Here is a 9,840-nt window from a genome sequence, read left to right on the forward strand (position 1 = left end):
AATTGTATAATTTGTCATTAAGTGGAGTAGGATTTCACTGAAAGTTACGAGGAAGAATAAGGAGAACTGATCATTATATTATTAGAGCAAAATCTCACTGCAAGTTCTTGACCATTTATTTCAGACATCTTCACAACTAAATACAGATTTTTGTATAATTTGTTATTAAGTAGGAAGATATTTCTAGAAAGTGGTAGTTCCTATAATGGAATAGGAATAAAAGTTATTTGCATGAAGTATTAACAGGCAAGCATAAGTACTAACAAGTTAACTGTCCACTTTATGGTCTTTTGGGATAGTGGCATGATTTAACTGTTTATAGAGATGTAATCAATATCAAAGTTATAAATGAGATCACTGGATGATTGTAGTTCATATGAATGGATGATCATTGATGATTGTAGTTCATATGAATGGATGATCCTTACTTCCATGGGTAAGGGTAGGTTGAGTGTGGTGTTGTTAATGTTATAGGGCATTTGGTTAATTTTGTGTTATTAGATGTTCAGTTTTTTGTTTTGACTCAGACACCTTAGTTTACCCTGAAATTTCAAAAAAATGCACAAACCTAGAAAACATCCTTGCTCTTAATTTTTCTTTGGAGAAGAAATATATATATAAACTTTCTCTTTCATTTGAACAAAGTTCATTCCTCATATCGTACTTTACAACGGATTTTTCCTAGGTAGCCCCATTAGTTTGCGCCATATTTTACACCGCTCACCTTTGCAACCATGTTACTTTCTTTCAATAGGTGGAAGAAAAGTAGCTACTTGAGGTTTCACCTTGAATAAATTTGCATTATTAACACACGGAGACAATAATACTTATTTTTCACCAAATTCATTTCATCATGCCATTTGAAACAATATATATCAGGTGTACAAAAGCTGCAAAATCTTCACCCATCTCATAGCGTAAGACTACCAAATGACAGGAGGAAACATAACCTTGTATATCCAACTTATGACATTTATCAGCATCTGTTCTTTTGATATCCAATTCTGAAGCAATCATTTTGCAAATCCTTAAATCTACCATGCCCAAGTAGGACATAACTAGACGAAGCTTTAGCACATTCAGACACAAAGAGAAAAAGCTTGTACATTCCAATTGCCATTAAAAAAGCAACAGGAAGTATTGAGGATGACAACTATCCTGAGAAAAGAAGTATTGAGGACGACAACTATACTGAGAAAATACAGTGAATTGCAGAAAAGCTGCTTTCCAATGCTTATTTGAGAATAATGGAAGGACCTTACTACAATAATGTTTTGCTGGTGTCTTTATGAACAAGACAAATTGCAGCCTCCTTCATGCAAATTGGAGGTATTCCAAGTTTAATTGCATGAAACATTCACCAATTTATGCCTAGATTCCTGGCGAGGAAGAGATGGTCAACATATTGAATAACCGGAGTTGATGCAGATATATATCTTTGCATTTGTGCACGAAAAGATTCCTCTGGACCAGTATAAAATCATATCATCAGCAAAATAATGAGAAATTTAAGAATGGAAAGGAAATATGATTTAATTTAGTAAAGTGAGAAATCAAAGGACAAATTTCAAGTCATAATATCTGAAAGTTATCATCTTCACCAATAGCCACAATCCTCTTTTCAAATCCAACAGGAGAGGGGACGCAGTGTCTAGTGATGTTTCGAGGCTGTGTATCTCCATATAAAGTCTGGAGTATGAAAATCTTTTGCTAGCATAAAGTACTGTAACATTCTATATACATTTGTTTCTTGAATCACATACCCAGAATTTCCCATGACTAGCTTTTTCATTGTTTGGCACATGCAAATGCTATTGTATTGATCAAGAGAAAATATCAATTCCAACCAGATTCCTCAGACCTGCTCTACTTTCTTCCAAACACTGATCTCTTCTAACCGTAATTTTTTACCTTACCTTGCACTTTCAGTTTTACAAACAAACAAACAAAAACTGTCAAAATAGATTGAAAACTGGCTCACCTAGATTAGATGATGGCCCACCATCTAATATATAAAGAGGAACAGGTGTAGCAGACAGGTATTTCAATTTATTCTATCACTACCTTGTCAAGAGATTTTGACAGAGTGCAGAGGAAGAGATTTTGACAGAGTGCAGAGGAATTTGTTAGGTGGATGAAGTTTGCAGGTACTCGTTCGGGAATTGAGCATCTAGGCTCCCAGACTGGGCCCTGCAAAGTGAGTTAGACCGTCACCTGAAATAACAGGCCTTGAATTTAATGAATTATTGGCATCTAGATCTAGCTGTCGCAAGAAGCACTGTCGACTTGGCTTAGGAAATCTAGGCCCACTTTGAGTAAGCTGGATATCATTGTGTGTAGTAGAGAATATTTCGTGGAAACGTTTGAAATTGAATTTGATAGGGAGGTGGTCTTCAAAGGTATCCTTCATGAAAAAACCAGGTTTATTCATGAAAAATTAGAATGAATGTTTTGACCTAGCTTAGCTTCCTGGTTTTACCCCAATCTAGGTTCACTTATTGTTCGTACCATTGGATTATTGGGACTAGGAATATAAAGATACTGGTGTTAGCATGAGTAAGCTTCTTATTGCGGTGGATTTGATCGAGGTGTTATGGCCACCTATATATGGATATGTATAGAAATGGATTCGGTAAAGTCATTCCAAACTTACAAACACTAACACTGGGTTACTCAGGGGTTCAATCCATTGACTTTAAGAACGTACTGTTCAAATATCATCACGAACGTGGGCATTTTGCAAAAGCATGTCTTTCAGTTAATAGGGGGTTAGGCCAAGTCCTAATACTCAAAGTGTGGAGGTGTTTTGTTATATTAAAACCGTAAAACCATTATCATTATTTTTTTAATGGTCCTATAATAGATTCTATTATCATTACTTTTTTTTAGTGCTTTCAAAGTGGATCCTAGAATGGCTGTTAGTCCACATGATAGATTCCCATTAAGGTGAGTGTGAAATTCCAATGCAAATTGAGGAATGGAACTTAGGACAAGGCTCTGATATTATGTTGAGATTTTCAGTTACACCAAGACCTATAGCCTTTAGTAAACTTCCAAACCATTATTATTACCCTTTGGTCCCAAAGTGGATATCAGAGAGCAATTTCCACTTTATTGATTGCAATGAGATGAGTATAAAAATCCAACACAAAAAAGAAAGGAAGTGAAGAAACCCTATTAAGAACTTAAATACAAAAGGCGGAGAGAAGAAAAAATCCAACACAAAAGAAAGAAAGGAAGTGAAAAACCCCTATTAAGAACTTAGATACAAAATGCGGAGAGAAGGAAAGAAAAAAAAGGCCCATTATGGCCGACAATTTTGAAATCCTCGAAGAGCAGATTTCAAAAGAGGAAGCTTGGAGCTTTTGCACTGTAAATAACTCAGGATTTGGACTGTCCGTTATTTGAATGGGAAACATGACCACATAGTTTTGCACAAATCCCAAGAAAAGGAAAGGCTGAGGTAGGAACTTGGAAGTAGGATTTGGACTGTCCGTTATTTGAATGGGAAACATGACCACATAGTTTTGCACAAATCCCAAGAAAAGGAAAGGCTGAGGTAGGAACTTGGAAGTACAGAGGAGATTGCTTCTTTCCGTTGAAGTTAAAATCTTGAAACAATAAGAAGCTATGGAGAAAGAAGGAAATGAAGAAAATTAAAGAGAGATCCAACTCTCCAAGACACTTTGGAAATAAAAGTAGGCCAAAGCTATCCCCAAGCTAAATACCGGCCCAGAATTAGAATTTTAATTTGAATATATAAGCTTAATCATGTAACAAGATTGTGCCATAAGCCAACATTGATTTAAAAAGGCTAGAAGTTAAAATTTTCATGTTCTCAAAAACATCGGAAGGATAGAAGATAGATGGGATGGCATACTTTGAAACCCGCAACTTTATAACGAGAATCATCTCTTTTAATTTGTAGTCTCGGATCAAAGTTAAAAAGGTGAACCCTTAAAGAAGGGTTGAATATACATGAAGTAGTCATGGATTTTCTTTTGTAAACTAAAATAAAACTAGTAGATTTTGAGATCTTATCCTGAAGGGTACTGAGGAAATTGAGCTGATTTGCAGAAGAACTAATAGGCTTCTCCATAGGCATCACAATTCTGTGTGATTGTGGGAACATGAAGGAAAGAAATATAAACCATCATCATTGGGGTGTAAACTTGAAACAATAATTTGGGTTAAGTTTTCAAATGTTTAATGTACCAGTAGCCTACATTTTGGAGAAAGGTTGCTAAGACTTCCTTGTAATGATAGATTTGCAGTTTTGTTAAAGATCATTAGTTTTTAAGAGTCAAAAATGTTTTCTTAAGCTTCAGGGTATGCATAAATTTTGGTTTCTCGAACATGGGTGGGAACAGGAAGCAAAGCTTTGTATGGTACTGGATGTTCTCTTTTGTAAATATGTAGTTTAGTCTCTACAGCAAATTCCTACTCCGCAGCCTTTCTACCGACTAGCAACCCCGATGCTAATGGTTGTCATACTATTTTTCTCTTATATAAATATACAACTAAGAGATTATTAAAATTCACTTTAAATCTGAAAAATAAGAAAAGCAAACAACTCACCATTTTCATTTAAAACTTTCAAGAGCTGTGCCCTCGTCGGAATGGAATACATCCCTGCGGCCACGGCCTTCCTCATAGCCCAGCCCTGTGATGAAGCCAGCACTCGTGCATATGCTGTTGAAGCGGATTCTTTCAAAGAATTTCCTCTACAATAATACCAAGAAAATCTTACATATGACAAACGGATACTTAGAAAATAATCAGTTAAAAGAACGTTCTGAGCAACATTGCCATGAAAAGAGGAAGGAAAGTTAATTTAAAAACGGTGCATATATAGGGATCTAAAAAGAATTGAAAATCAACTAACTTCCAAAACTAGAACATTGAAAAGAAAAATGCATATTTTATAGAAGAACATACTCTGTTGAAACAATTTCTTCAAATAACACCTTGACCAGTTCCATCCCCTGCTTAACTCTTAACAAATTACGTGACCGGCTTCCTTGCCTCCTTACAGAATTTCTTTTTATATCATGATCCAGCAATGCGGGTAGTTTATCGAAGGATTTCGATGCTTCCATTAAATCCCTAACCTGCATTTTTTTCCTCACCGTCATTTTTTTCAAATTACAACTTGTAAGATGCTTATATACAACACTATGCTTTCTGAGAAAATAAAATCTGAACTTTCGCAAGCCACAAATAAAACAAGCCAGGGCCCAATTGCATTTGGAAATCAAGAATAAATTTTATGTTGGAGAAGATCATATTTCAGAAATGTGTACTCAGTCCACATCCAAGAGATGGGAGAAATATAGCAAGTAATTCGATTAGATAAGTATGGACAGGGGATTGTAGATTCCGGGCACTTTGTTCCATGTCCGTTGGATGTTGAAATCTATAATCAAAAACTTTATTCTATGACCGTTGGATGTCTAAATCTACAATCGACATAAGCTCAGGGTTCCAGCCACAACCTTGCCTACAAAGTGGGTACTGACATTATTATTTGTACAGGAGCATCTTGTGACTAAAGCATGATCCACTTGCACTACTGGAAAACATGAACCCTTTCCACAGATTTATGCAATATTTAGCGTTTGATGACAGCATATCCCTTGGCTGACGACGTAGACTGAAAATGAGCAAATGAGCAGTAATAAAGGCTTGAAACTGACACTTACCCACACGAATCCCTTTTACTTTTTAATAGAAGTGACTCTGACAAATAACTGAGAGTGACGAGCCTTAAAGTGAACATCAGTGCGGTTGGGTTCAGAAGGAGAACATGTGTGGGTATGATATGTTAAAATTATATTTTGTGGTCAATTATAGCTACCTTAAATTACGAAGACATTCCATGGAAATAAAAGCAGTCTTTTAAGTGCGAAGTCCATTTGAATTAAAACTTAAAAAGAAATTGTATATCACGTTGCTTTCCCCACCATTTTCAAATCCATTGAATATTACACCACTTTTTTCTTTTTTATCATGGTGAATTGATCAGCTGCCACTCAGCAAGACCCTAGACCCTTAAGAGGATGGGCAACAACGAACCAGAAATGTTTCTTTAGAATTTGAAGCTAAGTAAAAAAATAAATATTTTATTATATCAATCTCTTAATAAGGTTTGAAACTAGATAAAGAAAATAAAATCATGCCAACCTCTTAATCCTCCCACAAGAAGAGTAATGTCACACCACTCATTTAAAAAAAAGAGAAATTGAAAAGAAACCGAATCTAAATGGCCTGTAACCAAAAAGGAAGCATTTAATGAGACCACAGGTAGAACCAGGAAAAGGGTACTCTTGAACCAAACTCAAACCTCTATAAGGAAAGAAACCAACATATATCTTGAACTTCAATGCGAAGTATTGCAACAGAAGAATTGAATCATTTCACCAATAAATATAGAAGTACGTGCCTGCATATGCAAATATTTTCTTGTCGGTAAAAGTAATAATTCACAGGCAAGAATTTGCTCACATATGTATGTGCTTGGATGCCAAGCTGGTTAGCTATGGCTAGACTGTAATTATAATTAAATGTAACGATGCCAAAGGAACCATAGTTCAGATGGTGAGATACTGGTTTACTTTCATTTATAACTTAATTTTCACATGTACAGAAAAGCTACCTTCATGAAGAGGCGGTAGTTTGCATACGGTAAAATCATAGCAAAAAATCATCCTTTATCATGCTTCTGTGTTTCACTTATTGTCATTACCTGTAAGATTCACTGGGGTTGCCCATGAGATAGGCAAATGCTTTATAAATAATGTCATTATTGCCTGTAATACCCAATAGGCAAATGAGGCTCAGACATATAACAATTACCATTTCGGGCGAGACCCTGTTGGGCATGAGGATGGGACTAGAATCATTCGGTACCAGTATTTGCTTTATCATATACAATTTTTTTCACTTTGCAGTGATAAGCATTGAGAAGAGTACTAGCGAGAGAAATGAAACCTATGATTGCTTCATATTTTAACCTTTTTGAGGTAATTAAACATTGGCCACAAATTGAGGACCAGTGCTGCAAGCAGATTATTGAAACTCTAAACCGAGGTACTTCCTCTCTAACGAGGCCACAAATTTGTTCCAGAGAGACATGGTGCTATAGATCAAAAGGGATTGTTTCAAAGAGACAAGGTGTTAAGAGCTCAAAACATGGTCACTCTAGAAGATAATGACAAATAAATAAAAGCCCAAAGAATCCCACGGTTAGTATGTTAATATTTATCACATTTATTTTTTATTTATTTATCATCGCATGTGTGTATTAAACAGCTATGGAGGCCGCAGGTACCCGAGCATTTAATGCCCCATCGTATGCCCGTTAGCTCTTACCAATCTATCTTGAGAATTAAATACCAATCTATCTTGAGAATTAAAGGCACTATATTTCTCTTGGGTGACATGCAAAATAGGAGGAATAGATATCTGAAGATATTTTGATAGTGTAGTATTACACCCGTAAATTATGAGCAGATTCTGTTAGTGTAAGGCTCTTTATAAATATGATATTTGATATTTAATATTTAATATTTAATTTCAGTAACTATTTTAGCTTTTTTTAATCATGATAAAAAAACGACCAAAAAAAGGGTCAAAAGTATGAGTACCAATCAGGAATAAGATGGCCGTAGATCAGAGTCATCATGAATGTGGAACTTTGACAAGTTGGGCATCTAGCTCCAAATGGGTTTCACAAGTGTCACATAAAATAATTGTCTAATGTGCATATAAAAAGGGGTCAGATGCGGTTTGCTCCAATATGGCAGAGTAATGAATAATCATTATAAAATCCAAGATGCATGGCATTTTGATAGAAAGATCAATACATGATATAACATTTATGAGTATTTAAATGTTTCTTTTATATTAAATAGATATTTATAAGAATATCATTAATTTTTTTTATTTTCTTGAATGAGGTGGTATTTCATTTACATGGTAATATTTTTTCTTTCTATTTATGTGAGAATATTTATTTTTATTTGATTATTTTATTTTATTATTACAATATACTAATATGATTGATATATTTGAAAGGTATTATTTTGCATTAGTGGGTTATGTAGAATAGAATAAATTTTCATCCGTTTAAACTTAATTTAGTTTCTTTTTATCTTTGCATAAAATATGGAATTCAAATCAAGTTATTAGCTGCAACCAGCAATTACATTTTAATGGAGTTGTTTTTAAAGAGATTTTTTTGGAAGTTTTTCAGGTGGTTTTTTCTGGTCAAAATCCGGCCGCAATTTATTGAAGTGGCAAGTTTGATAGCTAATTTCTGCACAATCAAAGCGTCCCAAGGGTTTTTCAAGGAGCTGAATCCAAATATGCAATTAAAAAACGATTTTAAATAATACAAATCAAGATTTAACCTCAATTTTTTTCTGCCAGATTCCATCACGGAAATCTCCAAAAAATCACAGTAAAGACAACTCTCATTTTAATTACACTGTCTGAGACATGAGGATTCAAAAGTACACAATGACATTAATTCCACCTGGGAAAATGTCATTCCACCTGGGAATTACAATAATTACCCGCAACAAGCAAGGGGATCTACAGCCTGGGGAAGCGATGAGAAATTATTTTGTGTTTATTAATTTATATACAAGAGAATTTGAAGATTAGTTCAGTTGATTGGTGTTATTTTTATTGAGAAATTAATTCATATAATTTTTCTATAAAAAAATTATAAATATTTTTATAAATTTAATATATTTTTTTCAACTGAAAAAATAGTGTCTGAACAATAATTTTTTGGATTTTGAACTAGTTTTGTGTTTAAAACACGATCAAATCTCCTCACCTAACTATTAGACTAGATACTTGAAACTAAACTTAATACACCAAAATAAATATATCACATTTAAGCGAAACCCAAAATAATATTGATAGGCTTCACCGGAACAAATATTCCTAATTTGTATAGCCAAATTTGATATATGATGAAATATGTATATGAATGAATAAAAATCACACTTCTCAACCATCCAAAATATAAATTTACAATACTGAAAAACAGGTAAAAGAAAAAGCGAGAATGTCACCTTGGCTGCATAATCCACCTCAGCAAACCTGAAGGCGATTCCCAAGGAACCAAAGAGTATAGAAAGCAATGAAGCAGCTTCAGAGAACCGGGCCACGCCCAAATCATCGTTCTCGGCTATGAGCATGGCCGATAATTTTTCAAAAGCTTCTGCAATCACACGCAGAGGCTTCTCCACCTCGCATATGACTTGGCCTTTGTCCACTGTCATGTTTGCAACAGAGTTCAGAGGCACTGCACACTATCCCTCAACAGATTAACGGGGAGGAGAAAGTGCAACTTGCAGGCCTGGGAATTGAACGTGAAGAGACGTGGTATTCTAGTAATCTAGGCTGCACGGGATATTCCTGGGAATTGTTTTACCTTAAAAGTAATGGTCGGCAACTCTCTTTTTCTCTTTATTCTCCATATAATTTTGTCGATTTAGACCTCTTTATTCACCTAACAATGTGACTTCGTCCATTTGGCGACGCAAGTCGTTCATTTATTTTGTCGAAAGAAGCACGATGCGTATTCTTTTTAGTTGGCGTGCTCCACTTTGACTTCGAATATTTGTTACTTTCAAAAAAAAATATCATAAAGTGCCCATGGCAGCCATTTATTTTTACTTTTTATAAAATCTTTTTAGTTAGATTGTCATTCTATGATTTCATATCTTCATTGATATTAAACTTATTCGCACTTGAATTTATATAGTAATATAATCCTGATTACCTCGCTGTTTATTCTGATAATTTCATAGAATAATATTAATA

General features: G+C 34.5%; 1 protein-coding gene across 1 annotated transcript; it reads right to left on the reverse strand.

Moving 5' to 3' along the window:
* Positions 1 to 882: 882 nt before the first annotated feature.
* LOC149224365 (accelerated cell death 11-like) lies at positions 883 to 9,396 on the reverse strand. The gene is made up of 4 exons (XM_089386102.1): positions 9,087 to 9,396; positions 4,939 to 5,111; positions 4,579 to 4,724; positions 883 to 1,464 (listed from the first exon to the last, which is right to left on the reverse strand). The coding sequence occupies exons 1-4, from the start codon at positions 9,294 to 9,296 to the stop codon at positions 1,358 to 1,360; spliced, it is 636 nt and encodes a 211-aa protein (XP_089242228.1). The 5' UTR covers positions 9,297 to 9,396; the 3' UTR covers positions 883 to 1,357.
* Positions 9,397 to 9,840: the final 444 nt, after the last annotated feature.

This window comes from Pinus tabuliformis, chromosome Q (assembly GCF_031772625.1).
Source record: "Pinus tabuliformis cultivar Carrire ecotype Pingquan chromosome Q, CPIR1, whole genome shotgun sequence".
Classification (NCBI taxonomy): Eukaryota; Viridiplantae; Streptophyta; class Pinopsida; order Pinales; family Pinaceae; genus Pinus; species Pinus tabuliformis.